The sequence below is a fragment of the Pyrus communis genome, chromosome 6 (assembly GCF_041283825.1).
Source record: "Pyrus communis isolate YQ-2024b chromosome 6, ASM4128382v1, whole genome shotgun sequence".
NCBI lineage: Eukaryota > Viridiplantae > Streptophyta > Magnoliopsida > Rosales > Rosaceae > Pyrus > Pyrus communis.
Genome location: NC_142570.1, coordinates 2,297,336 through 2,317,013, shown reverse-complemented (window position 1 = coordinate 2,317,013; position 19,678 = coordinate 2,297,336). Strand labels below are relative to the sequence as shown.

The 19,678-nt window shown below is 38.6% G+C and overlaps 3 protein-coding genes and 2 pseudogenes across 5 annotated transcripts; 2 read left to right on the top strand and 3 right to left on the bottom strand.

The window, feature by feature from the left end:
- The first annotated feature begins 395 nt into the window (after nucleotides 1–395).
- Nucleotides 396–2,500, top strand: LOC137710227 (small ribosomal subunit protein mL104 (rPPR9)-like; annotated as a pseudogene).
- A 284-nt stretch (nucleotides 2,501–2,784) lies between these two features.
- Nucleotides 2,785–7,435, bottom strand: LOC137711248 (Transducin/WD40 repeat-like superfamily protein). 3 transcript variants are annotated; one of them, XM_068450478.2, is made up of 14 exons: nucleotides 7,256–7,435; nucleotides 6,517–6,600; nucleotides 6,292–6,416; nucleotides 6,039–6,111; nucleotides 5,822–5,905; nucleotides 5,654–5,740; nucleotides 5,270–5,340; nucleotides 4,991–5,042; nucleotides 4,852–4,909; nucleotides 4,346–4,446; nucleotides 4,085–4,236; nucleotides 3,673–3,781; nucleotides 3,355–3,411; nucleotides 2,785–3,246 (listed from the first exon to the last, which is right to left on the bottom strand). In XM_068450478.2, the coding sequence occupies exons 1-14, from the start codon at nucleotides 7,355–7,357 to the stop codon at nucleotides 3,091–3,093; spliced, it is 1,311 nt and encodes a 436-aa protein (XP_068306579.2). In that variant the 5' UTR covers nucleotides 7,358–7,435; the 3' UTR covers nucleotides 2,785–3,090. The 3 variants fall into 3 exon arrangements, with proteins under 3 accessions (XP_068306579.2, XP_068306580.2, XP_088551510.1); XM_068450479.2 differs by having other exon boundaries at nucleotides 6,292–6,406; nucleotides 7,256–7,373; XM_088695384.1 differs by lacking the exon at nucleotides 7,256–7,435 and having other exon boundaries at nucleotides 6,292–6,426.
- Nucleotides 7,436–10,434: 2,999 nt separating this feature from the next.
- Nucleotides 10,435–14,431, top strand: LOC137710735 (protein COBRA). Its single transcript, XM_068449843.2, has 6 exons — nucleotides 10,435–10,730; nucleotides 11,914–11,993; nucleotides 12,387–12,843; nucleotides 13,101–13,260; nucleotides 13,411–13,688; nucleotides 13,785–14,431. The coding sequence occupies exons 1-6, from the start codon at nucleotides 10,628–10,630 to the stop codon at nucleotides 14,075–14,077; spliced, it is 1,371 nt and encodes a 456-aa protein (XP_068305944.2). The 5' UTR covers nucleotides 10,435–10,627; the 3' UTR covers nucleotides 14,078–14,431.
- A 93-nt stretch (nucleotides 14,432–14,524) lies between these two features.
- Nucleotides 14,525–16,738, bottom strand: LOC137710734 (COBRA-like protein 4). Its single transcript, XM_068449842.2, has 6 exons — nucleotides 16,478–16,738; nucleotides 16,296–16,375; nucleotides 15,640–16,096; nucleotides 15,401–15,548; nucleotides 15,039–15,316; nucleotides 14,525–14,943 (listed from the first exon to the last, which is right to left on the bottom strand). The coding sequence occupies exons 1-6, from the start codon at nucleotides 16,593–16,595 to the stop codon at nucleotides 14,651–14,653; spliced, it is 1,374 nt and encodes a 457-aa protein (XP_068305943.2). The 5' UTR covers nucleotides 16,596–16,738; the 3' UTR covers nucleotides 14,525–14,650.
- A 1,404-nt stretch (nucleotides 16,739–18,142) lies between these two features.
- Nucleotides 18,143–19,678, bottom strand: LOC137710228 (COBRA-like protein 4; annotated as a pseudogene).

Below are 19,678 nucleotides of genomic sequence, written 5' to 3'. Positions count from 1 at the left end.
CCGGGTTCTAGATCACATCCATGATCCATATTCACTTTTCATCGTTTTAATACCAATACGAGAAGATCAAAACGGTTGTTTTAGTACCATATGCATTCTTATCGTTTTAGTTTTCAATTTCTTTTTTAAAACTGAAAATCTCGTTTGATAACTACTTTCAGCTTGTATTTTTCAAAAAAATTAAAAACTAAAATATGCAAAGTTACTTTATGGAGTTTTCAAGTTTTGGTTTCAGTTTGTCTTGGGCTTGAAGCCCAACAAAATTAACATCAACAGACCAATTTTGGGTGAAAAATAAGAAGTCATCCTGAGCCCACATTAGGAGCAGCCCATTTCATACAAAACTGAACCAAACGCTGCGTTTTGGTAGCTAAGGAACAATCAAAAACCCTGCTCTCACAGTGATCTTCTCTCTCTCTCTCTCAAAATGTGGCCTTTACAGTCTCTGCAACTCCGGCGGCTTCTCCTCCGCTATCTCTCCAGCTCCTTTTCATCGCCGTCGTCTTCCCAAACACTCCAAACCCACATCCCGGTTCTCTCCCAAAACCCCAACCATTTGCGCCATTCCCAACCCGCCATAACCACCGCAACAAGCTCTCACTTTCTCTGTCTACCCCATTTCTCTCTCTCTAAACCCTTCTCGTTCTCCGCCCCACCGACCCAAGATGCAGATCAATCCGAATTGGCTCAGTCTCTCTCCTCCGAGCTCCTCCAGGACCCCAGCTCCGACCCCCTCTCCGTAACCCAACGCCTCCAGTTGAGCTTCTCTCACATCACTCCAACCCCTTCCCTGGTCCTCTCCGTACTTAATCAGTCCCCCGAGGCCGGCCGTACGGTTCTTGGGTTTAACCAGTGGCTGATCTCGAACCGTAATTTCGAGCACACCGACGAGACCCTATCGTAGTTTGTGGATTACTTTGGCAGGAGGAAGGATTTCAAGGTGACCCACGATGTGATTGTGAGTTCAGGTGGAGTTGCTGGGGCGAAAACTTTTGCTTCCGCCATTGGTAGGCTGGTGAGAGCTGGGAGGCCTACTCAGGCTGTTTCTTTCTTTGAGAAGATGGAGAAGGATTATGGGCTGAAGCGCGACAAAGATTCGCTGAAATTGGTTATCGAAAAGCTCTGCGAAAATGGGTTTGCGAGCAATGCTGAGAAAATGGTGAAGGGTTTGGCCAATGAGTTTTTCCCTGATGGGTATATGTGTGATTTGCTGATCAAGGGTTGGTGTGTTGATGGGAAGCTTGAGGAAGCGAGGAGATTGGCTGGGGAGATGTACAGAGGAGGGTTTGAGATTGGTACTACCGCTTACAATGCGATTCTCGATTGTGTTTCGAAGCTTTGTAGGAAGAAGGACCGTTTCGCCTGCATTCGGAGGTGGAGGAAATCTTGGTGGATATGGACACTCATGGGGTTCCAAGAAATGTGGAGACTTTCAATGTTTTGATGAGTAATTTGTGTAAAATTAGGAGGACAGAGGATGCTCTGAACCTGTATGAGAGAATGGGTGAGTGGGGGTGTTACCCGAATGAGACTACGTTTCTTGTGTTGATCAGGAGCTTGTATCAGGCAGCAAGGATTGGGGAGGGAGATGAAATGATTGATAAGATGAAGACTTGGTGATTATGAAAAAAGTTGGTATCAAAAAAAGTTGGGAGCTGTTTTTGTGTTTGGTAAACATTCAGTTTTAGCTTTTTTTCACAGTTTTGGGTGAAAAAAAGCCAAAAACAAGAAGCTGCAAAACCTAGCTTTGAAAAGCTGGCTTTTTTTCACATCTGTTTTACATAAAAGTTTACCAAACACTATAATACTGTTTTTTTTTTTTTCAAAAGCACTTTTACAAAAAGATTTACCAAACACTCTGCTGCTTTATTTCACAGCTGCTTATTTTTACAGCACAGCAGAAGCAGCTTTTTTTCAAAGCACAACAATACCAAACCAGCCCGAAGTCTGCCGGATTCGGTGAAGCTCTTAATAAGAAGGAATATTATGGATCCTTGAAGATTTTGTGTGGCATTGAGAGGATCGATCACTCATTGCGTGTTTTCAAGAAGATGAAGGACGATAAATGTGAGCCCGGAATCAAGACTTATGAGCTGTTGATGGGGAAACTGTATGCTCACAACCGTGTCGATAGAGCCACTGCCCTGTTCAATGAGGCTCAAAAGAGAGGGGTGCCTTTGACGCAGAAGGCGTATCCAGTGGACCCGTATTTCTTGAAGAAGAAGGAGCTAAAGACTGCGAAGAAGGGTGTGAAGAAGGAGAAGAAGCGGGAAACGTTCCCTGAGAAGATGGCAAGGAAGAAGAGACGGTTGAAGCAAATTCGATTGAGTTTCGTAAAGAAGCCAAAGAAAATGCAGCGTCGAGCCTACTGATAGGACGTCATTAGAAGTCGGAGTTGTCAAATTATCAAAGGGAATGACAGTTCTGATCAAAGCTTCTGTTTTCCGTAGTTTGATCATTTGTTGTCGTCGATGTCGAATGCGGTTGCCGTACTTTTGAGGAGTTGTTTTGATTAAACTAGAAATAAACCAGACTTTGATTCATTTGATTCTTCAGTCTGTGCGACGTGCTTTCAAATATGGTCATCTGCATACGTGATGTTCTTGTTTATGCGAAATTTTGTGTTCGATAGGTGGATCACGTCACCTGATCGGCCATACATGTAGACGGATGACCTGATTCACCGGCTGCTGGCCGGACCAAAGAATTTCAGCTGGTTTTAGCCATCATCTGGCATAGGAAATTGCAAGTCTGATTCACATTGTCACATTCCAACCGGGGTGCTTATGGTGCTCAAATGTCCTTTTGTTCACTAATTGACTTCGTTTCAGATCCGACATCTGTGCAAGTGTTTGCATAGACGTCGGACCTGAAACTAGCTTGCAACCAACTAATCAACATTCCAAATCCTTAAGTTTATACATCGTAGTGGATCTGAATACGAATAATCATACTTTGTTACTAGAAAAGACTTGGACAATGAAGGGTTCGCGAATTAGAGAGAGATTAAAAAAGTGGAGTAACATCCCAAGTCAGATCATCAATCTACATATCTTCACAGCAAGAAAACCGCCAGCCGATTTCTATGCTTTACATACTTTCCTTCCAGAACCGGATTGATCTGTCAGTCCCACAGGTAACAAATGCGGCCTCCGTTGGTGAGTGTGCAAGCCAACGGAAAGCACCAATATGATTGGAAGGCCACTTCGCTACTTTGTCCGCCGTCATAGCATCCCAGATAACAATCTGCAACCACGCCATATTTACAAATTGAAACATTTTCTTTTTGGTTCCCTTATCAATTGAAACCGAACAGCACAATATCTCGTCTAAATACAGTAGGAGTGAACAAACCTCATTGGTTGGTTCATCGATGGACAGTACAAATTCTTCGGTATCATTAAAAACAGCCTGCACAGAAGCGTATAAAAGCATCTGATATTAATACGTGAACAGTTTATCACCGAACTTTGATATTTTCTTATTTGGATTACTTTGATCTGGGAGGATAATGGCGAGGAAGGATATTTAGAGTGTGGTGGAAGTATTACTCAGACGGGGCTGAGTGGAGAAGAATTCTTCTTGAGGATTTTACGTAGTTGACAAGAGGAATTATGTAGTCACTTTCTTTGGCATAAGAAAAACCGACAAAAGAAAACCTTTCTGGTATACCTGACACCGCAATTTAGTATGTGTAGCTCCTAGATATTGCTTAACCAGTTTCCCAGTGCCAATGTCCCAAAGCTTCACGGTAGAATCCTTTCCAGAAGAGAGAACAAACCTAGAAAACCAGCATTTGAGTCATATCACAGAGAAAACAGGAAGGTTGCAAAGTTAATTGAGGGGTGAATCAATCTTACAATGATATTTAACACATCTAAAGCCAGACATTCGACAGGGCGATATATAAGAAAAATATTCCTTATCCATGTTAACCAACGTTTGTGAAACAACTTAGATGCGGAAACATCATTTCACATAACCAAGTCAACCATCCATACATGTACTTTCACAAATTTCCACTTACAGGCGCACTTTCATACACATCATGTTTCAGGGCATAGACCTATTCTATGATCCATACCTTTGATCCTTAGTAAAGTTTGCACTGGTTGCCTCTCCCGTGACATGTGCTGGTATGGAGCGTACACACTTGGCAGTTACACCATCCCATAAACGAAGAACACCGTCTTTAGAAGCTGTAACATACATGCCACCTGTAGCTGTATACCTGACCTGATGCACAAGTGTGCGGATTTGATTGCCCTCATCGAATTATACTTGTCCATGAAGAATTTATAGCAGAACTTGAAGCATGAATAAAGAGACAGAGTCAACCATATACCTGATTTATTGCTCCGTTATCATTGATTTCTGGGGCATTTGCTGATAGGTAACACTGGAAGGTATTGATATCATACAAGTGTGGAATTGGATGATCAGTCCCTGTGATTTTATTGATATAAACATTATTAGGAGCCAATTCACTGTATGGTAGGATCGCAGCACACTATTGGCAGTAATTGCAGGCCAATGTTAGTGTAAACTAAAACTTTTGGACATTACATAAGAGCTTTAGAAATTTCTCCATCATCAACTTCAGCATACATCAGCTTTACAACTTTTTTTTATGAGAAAACGAAAAAGTAAGATATATTAACTAAAATATTTGATGAAGCTACGGGTAAATTGTAGCAAGAGTAAAGAATTTAATTCACTTTGAATACGAACCAAGACACATGTACACATTATAGAAAACACCAACTCATAGATTGCTTGGAACATCAAATTGGCTAAAGTGACTACGCTACTCCAAGAAAATAGAAAAAACAAAAAAGGGCTTAATATTACCAGCTAAAACAAAATCTCCAGAAGGATGAAAAGACACTGAACGCACGTTGTGTGTATCCTGTGTCATTAAAAGGACAATTTATTAAAGGAGTGCCATTCTATACTATGCCTCAATCTATAATAAGATGGCAAGCAAAACCTGGATAACTCGGAATGCTCTCTTTGCGGTCATCTTGGAAAAATCAAAGAACCTGAAAGCAGTAATAAAATTGACATAAGGGTTCAAAGTGAACTCTTGTTTCGTTTTACAATTAATGCTGGTAATGTTCAAGGGCTTTGGAGATCAGGAAACAGCAACATGACTAAAAACGGAAGAAGGGGAACAAGTAGATATGTTGGCCTTACAAGTTAAAGGAACTTATCAATAAATAAACAATGGAAATTCAAATATTATCTAAGAAAGTAAAAGAATCCATACTTTATGGTCTGATCTTTTGACCCAGATATAAGAACAGTGTTCTGAGGATGGAAATCCAAGTCATTTATAGGCTGCAAATAAATTCAAATAACATTAGACATAAGAGGATATCCCAAAGACTCTGTCCATTTCACAGACGAAAGTTATACACTACAAAAGTTGAAAGCTGAGGGGGATTTATAGGTAATTTTGAACTTATAAATCCCATATTATTAGTTTACGTCAAGCATTTTCTTTGTCAAATGTTCCTACAAAGTCACTGCATAGTAAATGTAAGAGGATTCTATACGACTTGTTTAATTTAACAATGTCTGGTTTACAGGATAAATTTTTCATAAGCAAAGCAAATTTATCAGTCGGAATTAGGGACAAATGTTGACTTACTTGTAAGTGATCATAGAATGTGCGTATGACGGGTCTCACAGGACCATCTCGAGCCTCTGGAAGCATCATTTGCTTAATTTTTGAAACCTGAAACAGAATACAACTGCCTGAGAATTAGACAGGGCCACATTTAAGAAATACCAAACCTATGGCTAAAAGAATGAGCACCTCAAAAAGCTTTATTGACGTGTCAGAACTTCCAGTAGCAACAAACTTCCCGTCAGGACTAAACCTTGCACATCTGGCAATATTCTAGAAAGTTTATAGCGTCAGAACAAGTAAGGCACCCAGTGGAAAGTGATTTTTATCATGATAACTTAGTGAATTAATGAAAAATAAAAAATAAAAAATGTTATACAATATCCGTTTCCCTAATTATGCATACCTTGTGCTCTGAAAGATGGCGTGTCTCATGCTTTGGAAAACTCTTCGACAAGCCTTTTGTTTCCTGCACAGCACTGTTTGCGCAAAAGATGTGCAAGATCAGGTTATTAAGGTTCATTATACAAACTTTTGTAAATATTATTCCTCCGAAAGTTTGGAAGTTTTTTTTTTATTAACCCATTGCAATTTGCAAATCAAAAAGCATTAAGCAGTAATCAAATGACCGAGAAACCTATTCCGAAACAAATAACTACCCAAAATCAACAGCAACAGCGCGAGATGCTGGGATTCCACCATATCCAGAAGCTACTGATGTGCCCAAATCATATGCAGATGAAGAAATCCCTCTCGACATCTCATCTTGCTCCACTGCAAGTCCCTGTAATCACCTTAGAACCAAAACTTTCTTTCCGAGTTTAAATAATGAAACATACACTGAAACCAGAGGGAAAATTAAGTCTTGTAAAGCAAAAACAAACCTTGGCAACCAGGTCAAGAAGCCTATTACGCGGGGCTTCGACATTCAATGATGTCATTGTTGCGGAAGCAACGGCACTTGCTGCCTGAAAATGAGAAAGATCACCAAAAATTCACAATCAACCATAACATTGGAATCAAACTGCTTGCCCACCTTGGATTGTAAAAAGCAATAGGTCACCGCAGAAAAATTGGCACAAGGCAGATTAAGCATCAAATAGTAGTGATGTATTTGGTAACACGGAATCAAATCAATCTCCAATCAACTAAATTCGCTACAATTCTTTCTTTTATTCGAATTTCAAACCTAAAACCAGAATATTCGAAGTCTCATTACATCTTAATCCTCATCTACCATAACTAACATCTACCATTTTCTCCCCAAAACCCAAGAAAAACTGAAACTTCAGCAGAACCAAATGCTCATGAAGTTCCCAACTGAGTCAAGTTTACAAATTTGAAATTCAGAGTTGCAGATTTTTCCATATTTTCCCAGAAACCAATCAATCTGCGAGCCAAAAAAAATCACTTCCAGATTGAGATTGTAGCATGTTCTTCATGCCCAAGTGAGCTTTACTACTCGTTTCTTCCCAAAAACCAAAAAAATTGAAACCTTAGGTTGAAAATTCAATTCCTTTAGTTTTCCTACACTGTTCAGCAACCAAAAAACACACATGTTCATACATACATATACATATATACATGTACATATATGTAATGAAGAAGAAGTGGTTTGCTTACCTGATAAAGATTGCTGTCACGAAGATGAGCGACGATGAGGGAATTGAGCTGCCTGTGGAGCTTGGCATCTTGCAGAATTTGCTCCAAGCTGCTCTTCTCCATTTTTTTTGGCTCTCCTAAAACCCTTTCGTCCCCATAGTCTATGCCTTTATTTTCACCAACATAAACGACGTGCCGTACAACCATAATTTTGATTTTCGTTTGGGTCCGTTATATATTAGCAGCCGTCCACACTAAATTAATCTAAATTACAGCTTTTAAAACGATTTTACTAAGTTCTTATTTGCAACCATGAAATCAATCTCACACTACCCTCAATTAGTAAGCGCTTTATAGAAGAGTAATGTTAAAGAGACCAATTACTTAGACTAAATTTTGTAAATTATATGATGTGGTTGTTGATGGTTGGATCATTACTTAAATGTTGATTAACGTATTTATTTTCTATTAGTGACGCATCACATAATTGAAGAGATTTTTCAGTGAGATAGGAATGCATATCAATACAGTAAGTGCTATAATATAACTTGTTGGAATATTTTTTTTTTTCAAATATCCAATCACTTGTATTATGACTCTTGATGTACTGAGTTGTGTTTCCAACATACTAAAAAAATTTCCATTGCAAATTTAATCTAAAATATTAATCTACCTATCATTACTTATTCTATTGCTTATGAATTTGTTTCAGGATCCCCTTCAAACTTATTTTAGTCAAAAACACTAAAAGGACTCAAATCACTGATTGATATTGCATAGGGGTGGGTTCAAAAAATAAAAAACCGAACCGGACCGAGGCCGAAAAAAATCGAACCAAACCAAACCGAATATATATAATTATTTTTTTCAATATTTATAAATAGTTTAGTCATACAATCAAAACAGAACGTGTTGCCAAGTTGGTTTCAGGATTTCAGAGAATTTTTTTAATTTTTATGAGATATCAACAAAACCCTTTAACCCTAGTAGCAGCCGCACCTTTTCTATTTTTCATTCCCTTCTTCTCTCTCTTGTTCCCTGCCTCCAGACTCCCTCCATGTCCATGCTTCCAATTTCTCCATCATTTTCCATAACCCGCATCCTCCTTTCTATTCCAAGCTTCATATTTGTGAGAAGCAACTTCTTGCCTTTCCTGGAACAAACTTCCACGACCATCTATTTTCATGACAATAATTATTTGTTCGATTGCAGATTTGTTCGATTTTTGTGTTGTGGGTTTGTTAGTTATTTGAATTTCAAATGAATGAATGTAATTATTGCTGTGAGTTGTGGATTAAGATAGTATTTTGATGGATTATGTGCTTGTGTTGCTCTTGGTGTTCCTGACTTGCAGATTTGTTTTTTTCCAGATTCATTTCTTTACCAATTTCCAGATTTACTTGTTTATCAATTTTCAGACATCTGCTTCTCTTTTTGTTGTTGGGGCTTGGTTGGTCTTCACCTCTGGTGTTTGTTGGGTTGCTGGTTCATGGTCGCTGGAGCTTGCTTTGACAGCTGCTAGAGTTTTCAGTTTTTTTCTTTCTTTTTCGGGCTCAACCCTTGGGTTGGGTTGTTGTGCTGGCCCATTTTTTTGCTTGTGTTTAGTTGTGGGCTTTTGTTATGTATGTAAGTTTACCTTTTATAAAAAAATAAACCGAACCGGGCCGAAACCCAAAAACAAACCGAATAGAAAAAAACCAAAAAAATATGAACCAAACTGAAACGAACCGAAATTTCGGTTCGGTTTCGGTTTTGGCAAAAAACCGAACCCAGCCCTAATATTGCACATACTTTTCTTGTATCCAACATTTACAGTTGATAAAGTAAAGATTTTTTTTTCAATAATTTGATTCTTCAAAAACTAGTGTTTTAATCGTTTGATTCTTAATATAAGAAGAGAAAAACAACAGTTTTCAAAGAATTACACGAAAGTGACTGAAAATTGAAAAGTAATTAATAGTAAATATGGGTAGATAGTGAATATAAAATTGAGAGTTCTCAAACATTCAAATGGAGAGAAACTAGACTTTTTTTTTTTTTCTAAAAAAAAAACCAGTTGGCAGCTTCACTCAACATCGTGATGTGGGAAGACTTGGAGACAGTAGACTAATTAACTAACCAAATAATCGTAGGCCTAGTTTAAAGGGAAAAATAACCAAACATTTGAATCACACACTAATTAAATATAGGAAATGATGGGCCCATATGTGGTGGAGTATGCAAGTGTGACTAAATAATTGCCAATAATAATTAAATACCAATTTATGTTGTAATCCGGTGGTTAGAGCAAATAAATAAAATGATTTGGACAAAATGCACAAGTAATTGAATTTGCTCTCCACCGACGCTTAAAGGATGCCTTGTGGGCCCACACCCCTTGCTGTCTGCCTTAACAGTCGTTTTTTATGTTTTTCAGTGACATGTATGCTATGTTTTTATATTGTTCCCGAAATGCCCCTCATTTTACAAAGGAAGTAACGCAATTTACCATTTTGTGTGGGTAAATATGTATTAAACTTGATATATATATTTCCCTGAAAAATCATCTCTCTCATCACCCAAATTTGTTTCTTTTAAAAAAGAATCAGCTGGTAGTTTCGTTATGGTAATCTACATTGTTGGGGGTTGAGAAAACTTAGAAGCATTTCAGCGTTTCCTAATCACCATAGTATTGTACACCAGGATATGAAATCGAACAATTTTCTCTAACAAACAAAAGGAGAAATTCATATGACGTGGTATATGCTTATTTTTCTCGAGATAGATTGTAATGTCTTTTTCCACACAAAGATAAAGTCATACAACTCTAACTCAGATATTCTATCATATGATCATGACATGTTCTTCTTTTCTTATTTCTCACATTACATGATTAAAACACTTGATGCGAGAGAGAAAAAGAGAGAAAGCGCTAATATTATTATAGACACGCGATAATTTTTTCTTGTAGATAGAAGGAAAACTTCCATTTATCATTGAGTAACAGATAGATATAGAGAGAGAAATGTGTATGTTAGTTTAATGCAAGTCTTTTTTCATGCAAAATAATTGAGAAAAAGTTGAGTAACGGAAAGAGATTTGAATTTGAGGACAAGTGTTGAACATATTTTGACGTAGCTGAAAAGGGCATAAATGGAATTTAATGGTGCGTGTTGTGACACAGACGACAAAACTTTGAGTAACATTAACTGCATCGATTTGTTCCTCAAAACTGTGATTAGAGTGAGAGCTTTAAAAACCAACTAGCATGTGAAAAGAAAGCCGGCTCCAGTTGTCCACCTCCACATCTCTCCCTCTCTCCTCCATCTCTCTCTCTCTAAACTTTATGTGCAGATCTTGAGAGTTAAATCAGAACAAAAACATCACTGTTACAAACTAAATCTGCATCAGAAAATGGAGCCTCAGTGCTTCTCAGCCGTTGGATCCATGGCAAAGCTGACCAGCTTCACCATTCTGCTCGTCTTCTTGCTTTCCTGCTTCACTTTTACTTCTACAGGTCAGTACTTGCTCAAGTTTCCAAATTTAGCTTCTGTTTAGTGTTTTTCTTGTTTTTTGCTTGTGGGGTTTGGTTAATTTACCCGAAAACTTGTTTTCGATTCGAAAGAATCGAACTTTCGAAGAAATCGTTGGCGGGTAGGTGAATCTTTTAGAGCCTGTTTGGTATGTATTTGAAAATTTTTATCATTTCTCAAAACATTTTTTATGAACATTTCATGAAAATAATTTTCTTTAAGACTCAAAAACTTGATTGGTTTGCAATTTAAAATTTTTAAATAATATCTAAAAAGAGGAGTCGCAGGACAGGAAGAAAGAGGAGAGATGAGAAAAGAAAGTAAGAAATGATTGAAGGGAAGAGAAAGAAGATATAGGATCGAAGGAGATAGAGAGGAATGAGTGAGAGAAAGAATCGATGGAATGAAGAAAGCGGATTGAAGGAGAGACGAAAAGGGTAAAAGAAAAGGAGAAGAGAAAAAGGAAAAAAGAGATAGATTTGGAGTGACAGGGAAGAAGGGAGATAAAAGAAATGAGTGAGTTTGAGTTTAAAAACTCTAAAAACGTTTTTAGATAATAGACTATATTTTTGAGTTAGTTTTGAGTTCAGTTTTTGTAAATAGTCATACCAAACAAGTTTTTAAGTTCTAAAACTTGAAAATTGTTTTTGAGTTTAAAAAGTTGGATTTAAGTAGAGTATCAAACAAGCCCTTAGTGACGTTTGACGTCTTGTGCATTTAGTTTCTAAATTTGAAGTGGTGAAGCATTGAGTGATTGATATTTCCTATTTAATTGGATTGTTGGTATTTAGTGAAACAACTGTAAATATCTTGATCATTTTATTTTATTTTTTTTTCGTATCATAGAAAGAAATCGAATAGAACCAAGATTTTGACTAATAAATCATGTACTTAGACTAAAGTCAACGTTTTGGAGATTTTGAGGATTGATGAATTGGACTGTGTCGGATTGAGTGATTGATTTTCCTATTTAATTGGATTGTTGTTATTTAGTGAAACAACTGTAAATATCTTGATCATTTTATTTGTTTTTTTTTTCGTATCATAGAAAGAAATCGAATAGAACCAAGATTTTGACTAATAAATCATGTACTTAGACTAAAGTCAACGTTTTGGAGATTTTGAGGATTGATGAATTGGACTGTGTCTTGTTGGATGTTTTTGCAGAAGCCTATGATGCTCTTGATCCAAATGGGAATATTACAATTAAATGGGATGTCATCAGTTGGACTCCGGATGGTTATCTTGTAAGTATTACTGGCCAGAGGATTCCTTTTATGTGATCATGCTTTATCTTTACTAGATACTTTGGAAGCAGGATATCATTGAGTTTGATTCGGCTTAACATGTTGTTTCGGTTACACATCTGAAGTTTTTAAGTTAGATTTTTGAGTTTTAAAGAGATGCAGTGGATAATCTGTTTAAATTCTGCCCTGGATTTTTATTGTTTGCTTGAAACCGAATCAAGAAAAAGATATCTATTTAACTCATTGACATTGCTCGATACTATGGAGGACCTGATTTAGTACTCCCAAACTGATCATTTCCATCACCTAGAAGCTCGATTTTCCAGAGATATAATCCTTTACTTGCCTTTTTCTAGTGAATTTTCTGATACGATATGTATTTCTGAATGGCAGGCTGTAGTTACAATGTTTAACTTCCAGCAGTATCGGCATATACAAGCGCCAGGTTGGACATTGGGATGGACATGGGCAAAAAAGGAAGTAATCTGGAGCATGGTGGGAGCACAAGCAACAGAGCAAGGGGATTGCTCGAAATACAAAGGGAACGTCCCACATTGCTGTAAGAAGGATCCCACTGTTGTGGATTTGTTGCCAGGAACCCCCTACAATCAGCAGATTGCAAACTGCTGCAAGGGCGGAGTCATGCAATCATGGATCCAGGACCCAGACAATGCCATAAGTTCGTTTCAGGTCAGTGTGGGTGCTGCTGGAACAACTAACAAAACAGTCAGACTGCCGAAAAACTTCACATTGAAAGCACCGGGGCCTGGATATTCTTGTGGGATAGCAAAGATCGTTAAACCAACGAGATTTCTAACGTCGGACAAAAGGAGATGGACCCAAGCCATGAGTAAGTTCAAAATCACCCTCTTTCCTTGGCACCACCAAGAAGAATATTTTCGATTAGGGCTTATGAGTGAGTTGAATACCAAGTCATTTAGAGTAGTTTCAGTGTAGGGACAAAGTATAACTTTGTAGTTTCAAGCTTCGTTTAGAATGTTCCTAGGGTTGAAAGGTGCATTTCGACTGATGAGTATGGTCTTAATAGTTTAAAACATGGGAAAGAGTATATGTGGTTTATCTAACGTTTATATCCTCTTGTGGCAGTGACCTGGAACGTTACTTGCACGTACTCGCAATTCCTAGCTCAAAAGACACCCACGTGTTGTGTGTCGCTGTCTTCCTTCTATAATCAAACCATCGTGAGTTGTCCCACTTGTGCGTGTGGCTGTCAGAACAACGCTACAGATCCAGGAAGCTGCGTAGAGTAAGTTCTCTAATTCATATACATTTCTGAATACTGTTGTTATGCCTCCTAAAAGATTTCTCGAGTTTTTCAGAACTTTATTCATGTCTAAAAGCCAGAGTTTGCGGTAACAGTAAATCATAAATCTTTTCTCTTCTCAAATATTTTCAGGCCAAACAATCCATACTTGGCTTCAGCTGTATCTGGTTCCGGGAAATCTGCTAATACACCTCTTGTCCAGTGTACCAGTCATATGTGTCCCATCCGAGTCCATTGGCATGTTAAGCTCAATTACAAGGAGTACTGGAGGGTGAAAGTGACAATTACAAATTTCAATTACAGAATGAACTACACACTGTGGAATCTTGTCGTGCAACATCCGAACTTTGATAATTTGACCAAGATTTTCAGTTTCAATTACAAATCATTAACTCCTTATGTTGGCTTAAGTAAGTTTTCTTTGCCCCTTATCAATTTCTTGAAATATATCTGCAGTTCTCGACTTTTGTTGACATAAAATTTGGAAATACAAATTCTGCACGCAGATGATACGGCCATGTTGTGGGGAGTAAAGTTTTATAACGATTTCCTCTCGCAAGCTGGTCCCCTTGGAAACGTGCAGTCAGAGCTCCTATTTCGAAAGGATACATCAACTTTTACTTTTGAAAAGGGTTGGGCTTTCCCTCGAAGGATTTATTTCAACGGAGACAACTGTGTCATGCCACCTCCAGATTCCTACCCATGGCTGCCTAATGCCAGTCCCAAACGAATCATTAGCGTACTTAGTCCAGTCATGACCGTCTTCACATCTCTGGTATTCTTATTGGCTTATGCATAGTGAGAATGTTCGGGCGAGGCAACAAAAGCTATCTGATTTTTCAATACACGGTAGAATTTTGCATCAAGTTCTGGTTATCCCGTGGCTTATGGAAATCGAAGTGATGGGGTCAAATGTTTTAGTGCTGCGACTTCTAGCTATACAAGCAGTTCAGGTGCACTCCGCCTTGACTGTCACTACAAAATTCTGTTTCGATATCTGTCACACGCATTAACATTTTATTCTTTGTCACAGCTGTTTTTGTTTAAATTTAACTGTTGTACGATTATTTAGAACAATCCAAAGTGAATATGCTGTTAGTACTATATGATATTTCATAAGAAATCAAAAGTTGATGAATGAGCTTTGTTCATAGATTCGTACGAGTGTTTTATGTATTTTTGTTTCCCTGTTGAATTCAGAAACTACAGATCGAAAACAAGAATAAAATCGTGTCACGAACAGAACTGGAAAAATCGTGTGACAATATACGAACTCAGATATAGTTTACAGTTTCACAAGCTTACTAGTTACTATCTGTACCGAATTTTCACACACAGGGCCACATTCATCACTCCAATCTTTAAAAATTTATCAAAGTGAAAAACATATAGAAAACATTATTAGAAGCACAGAGGCTGCCTTTTGCATGATTGAGATAGAATTTACGTGGCCGGAGTTAGGTAGAGATGGGTATGCATCCGGCGGGGGCAGCATGCATTCATCGCCATTGAAGTAAACTCTTCGAGGAAACGCCCATCCTTGTTTGAACGTGAAGGTATTCTGGTCCTTGCGCATAAGCACCTCAGACTGAATATTTCCTAATGGCCCAGCTTCCATTAATAGGTCATTGTAAAACTTCATGCCGTAGAACATACCAGTGTCATCTGCAGATTACAGTCAATCACACTCGAACATTTGTACAAAACGCAAAATTCTAAGGGAATGAAGCTTTAGAAGCTTGTGATCGTAAGACACTTACTGACGGATTGGTAGGGGATGAGGGGCTTGTAATCAAAGCTAAAGACTTGAGTGACGTTGTTGAGATTAGGATGTTGTGCAACGAGCGTCCACTCTGTGTAGTTCATCCGATAGTTGAAGTTGGTGACAGACATCTTGACGCGCCAGTAGTCCTTATAGTTTTGCTTGACGTGCCAGTGTACTCGGATAGGGCACATATGATGTGTGCACTGAAGCAATGGCGAATTATCCTTTTTAGGTGTGTTTATTCCTGTTTTGTGTGCTAACACTGAATCACTCCTGTATGCATTGCAGAAGAATGGCATCCGAAAATTAGGTCAAGTGATGAATCTGTATAATGTGGATAGGGTTGTGGAGGCTTACTTGAGACAAGTATTTTTATTGTGACAACCACAAGCGCAAGACGGGCATGGAACAATGGTTTCATTGTAGAAGGACGAAAAGGAAACACAACAGCTCGGATGCTTGGAGGCAAGAAACTGCGAATAGGTGCACGTCACATTCCATGTCACTGCATTACAAGGTAAATTCGATGAAGTTGTGAAGATAGTTGAAAAATGTGAGGTAGGAAGATCTCAGAGACATGAGAGTGAGAATCTTACTGAGTGCTTGAGTCTTTCGCCGGCGATCAGTCGTGAGGAAGACTGTGGACGGCACGACCTTTGCAGGGCCGCAAGTGTACCCTGGTCCGGGACCAAGCAAGGTGAAGTTTTTGGGCAGTTTCACTGTCTTGTTTGAAGTGCCGGCTTGCCCGACACTGACCTGGAAGCCGGAGACTGCAGCTAAGGGATCCTGTCCCCAAGACGCTAGGACACCACCTTTGCAACAATTAGTGAACTGCTGGTTGTAGGGAACTCCGGGAAGCAAGTCGACAACTGTTGGAGTTTTCTTGCAGCAATGTGGGATGGTTGCTTTGAATTTGGAACAGTCTCCTTGCTCTGTGGTTTGAGCTCCCACCATTGTCCAAATCACTTCCTTTTTCGCCCACGACCATGTTAGAGTCCACCCCGGGTTTGAGATTTGCCGGTACAATTGGAAGTTGTTCATCGTCACTGCAGCCTAACATAATTCAATAAAGGATAAGAATCTGATTTGTATTTTAATCAACGAGTCGCGATTTTGAGACTCTCAGTTTAACTTCTGGCACTCCAACTTGTGTATTGTAATTTTTACACTCGTCACAAGTAAAATTGGAGAGTGAAAATCATTACTCTTGATCAACAGACAAAAACAAAGTAATTCAAAAACGATATCTTACAACATAACCATCTGGTGTCCAAGACATAACATCCCATTTGATCGTTATGTTTCCGGTTGGATCCAACGGATCATATGCCGCTAAAGATACACAAATCGAAACCAAAAGTCATCAAATGATCAAATAAAACCAGCGACAGAAAAGGTCTATTTTTCAAGTTGGATTTGTCATCAAGAACTTACAAGCAGGCGATAATACCAAGCAATAGAGCACGGCCAAGAACGTGAACTTCATCCAAGACCAAGAACAACATGTGAGGCGGATGTTGTGAGTTTGGTTGGCCTGGTTTTTGAATTCCATGGCCTCGATTCACCGGATCACACGCTCTCCGGCAGGCAGCGAGGACGGGATGAATGAAGAGGAGACAAAGATGTGTAGGGTGTTAAAAAGAAAAAGAGGAGAGACTGTATCAATGAAAGTGAATGCCTGCAGATGTCTCACCTAATGGTTGTTAGGTACAAGTGATATTTCATCTTATTTGATATTTCCATACACATATATATTACCTTATTTAAATTATCTATCTTTGTTGTGTTTCCTGCATCTTGAAGCAAGTTTTGGTGAAGACTAATGATGTGAAAAGCTGGCGGGAGATTTTGAGATGCTTTGAAGAAAACAGCCCAAAGGTCACTTTCTCTTCAAACACTGTTGCTTCTTTACGTCATGAAAAATGCTAGGGAGACCATTTTTCGTAGATTATATTTGTAAAGCATGTGATGTGATATATCATATATATGAGCTCAAAAGCCTCCCATTTTAGCCAAGAAAAAATCTTACAATTGGATTGCTTCAATTGCCAGTTTTCTGTTCTCTTTTTTTCTTTTCACTAACTTGTACAGTCAAAACCACTTCCACCGTGCCTGCACTTTTTTGTTTTCTGTTGAAACAAGTTTAGGGAGAGATGGCTGCTTTCACTACTAGCGCTACGGCATACCCATAACTTTAAGCTGAACTTACGTGTGGCACCTAACTACCAACTGATCCTGATATGAATTTACGTTGGAATTTATAGCTCGCACACCAACAAGAACTACTGGTAGGCAGAATCGAACTTGGATTGAAGGTTAACCATAAGCATGTCCTTACCAACTGAAACAACCCTCGTCCTCAGCTCTCATTCAATAATTTATATGCATTGCTAATTACTCTCAAATTTACTTATATAGTATGGAAACATGCAAAGATAAATATAAGCAATCATAAGATTTTAATTGAGTTGAGTAGCGTTGTAACTAAGTAGTACATTAAAGGGTTGGGTTTTTTTTTTTTTTTTTTTTTTGAGTACATCGATATTTTTACACTAAGGGGAGGGGGAGTTCGGCAAAGCCACACAATGAACAACCTAATTTAGTATCGAATTCGTCATCTACGAGATTCGATCATTAAGGATTGGTTGTTTGAGAAAAATCCTCTCTAGCCAAGTAAGGTGTGGTGGTCTTTGTGCTATTCACTTTGGTGAAGTCACGTAACCTTTTAATTAAAGTATAATTTTGAAGGACACTAGTCAATAAATAAGCATTAAACCGTAATCGTAGTTTATAAAGATAATTAAATATAAAACCAATTATGTAGTCAATTATTAGATTTAATCTTTGAGATTTTGCTTATCATTTGATATTCATTGACTTATGATCCAACTAAGTAATATTCCTAATTTATAATGATAACTCAGCCCATTTTTAAGGGTGTATGTTTACAACTATTCCAAGCACCATTTATACGCTTTTGATTGCACTTTGCACCGTTATTTCATGTTTACCCTTGATTTTAGGCAGAGTCATCGTTACACAACTCTATAGACATAGTGACAGAGTTCACACATTTCCCATCTTTTCTCGTCCGATCTTTACACTAGTATTGATGAAGACGGAACATCTTCAAAACCATCTTTTGGATTTCGGAGTCATGTCGTCCTTAGTGGCTGAAGCAGAAATAGACTAGTAGTAGTGCCGAAAGCTAAAGGGTAGCTAGTGTAGACGATGACATTGGGTTTGAATCAGCAGAGCTGGGTAGGGATGGATATATCAGGAAGGGGCATCTCGCACTGAAGTAAATTTTCAATGGAAATGCCCAACTTTGCTTCAATGTGAATACCTTCGTGTCCTTTCGGAGAGTCAGCTCTGATTCGACATGTCCAGCTTCCGTTAGTGGGTGGTTATGATCTTTTATGCCAAAATACATGTCAGTGTCGTCTGCATATTCAAAGTGTAACGGGTTGAGAAAAATAAATAGTACTAATGTACGAAAATTGTTCTTTATAGTTCTGTTGTAGACTTACTTGAGTTGTAGTGAATGAGTGGCTTATAGAGAAAGCTCGAGACATTGGCAAGTTTATCGAGATTTGGATGCTGAGCATCTAGAGTCCACTGTGTATAATTCATCCGGTAGTTGAAGTTCGTGACTGCAATTCCCACGCGCCAACACGCCCGGTAGTTAGCCTTCATATGCCAATGAACTCATATCGGGCACATGTGATGTGTGCATACTAAGATTGATGCATTTTTCTCAACTGAGGTATTTGAGCTTACCGCACTTGAATCATTAGGGTCATTATATGTGTAAAAATTTGAACAGGCTAAGAAAATTATGCTTGTATGGGTACTACTTGCGCGCAATTTTTCTTATGCTTACAACCACAATCACAAGACGGACAAGGAGCGATCATCGGGTTGTAAAACGATGGCAGGGGGACACAAGAAGTAGGGTTCTGGGAAGCTAGCATTTGTAAGTAACTACATGTCAAACTCCATGTCACTGCCAAAAAAGGAAACATAATGTTTACTTGTTAGAGAGACCGTTTCTTATTTTTCTGTTGAAGTAATTTATATATATACCACAGACTGAAACGTATGAAATCAAAGGGCACTACTTGAAACTCTACTGACGGGTACATGCGTAGAAATTATCCAATTTTAGTGCTTGTAGACTTACTCATTGCTCGGGTTTTACGACGACCATCAAACGAGTAGTAGACTGAGGGTGGCACAATGGTTGCAGCACTGCAGGTGTACCCCGGCCCAGGACCAAGCGGAAAAAAATTCTTCTTACAGTTTTATTCGAGGTACCTGAACGCCCGACGGTAAGTTGAAACGCTGAGACAGCAGCTGAGTGGTCTTGTCCGAGTGATTCCAAGTTTCCAACACCCCACCCTTGCAGCAATCAGAAAATCTTTGGTTGTATGTAGCCGTAGGAAGCAAGTCAACAACTGAAGGAGTTTATGAGCAGCTGAGTGGAAAATGTCCTTTGAACTTGGAGCAGTCTCCTTGATCTGTGGCTTGAGCTCCCGCTATTGATCAGATAACCTCCTTCTTAGCCCATGTCCACCCTAAGGTCCACCCAGGCCTCGCGACGGGGTGGTACATTTGGTTGTTGCTTATTGTCAC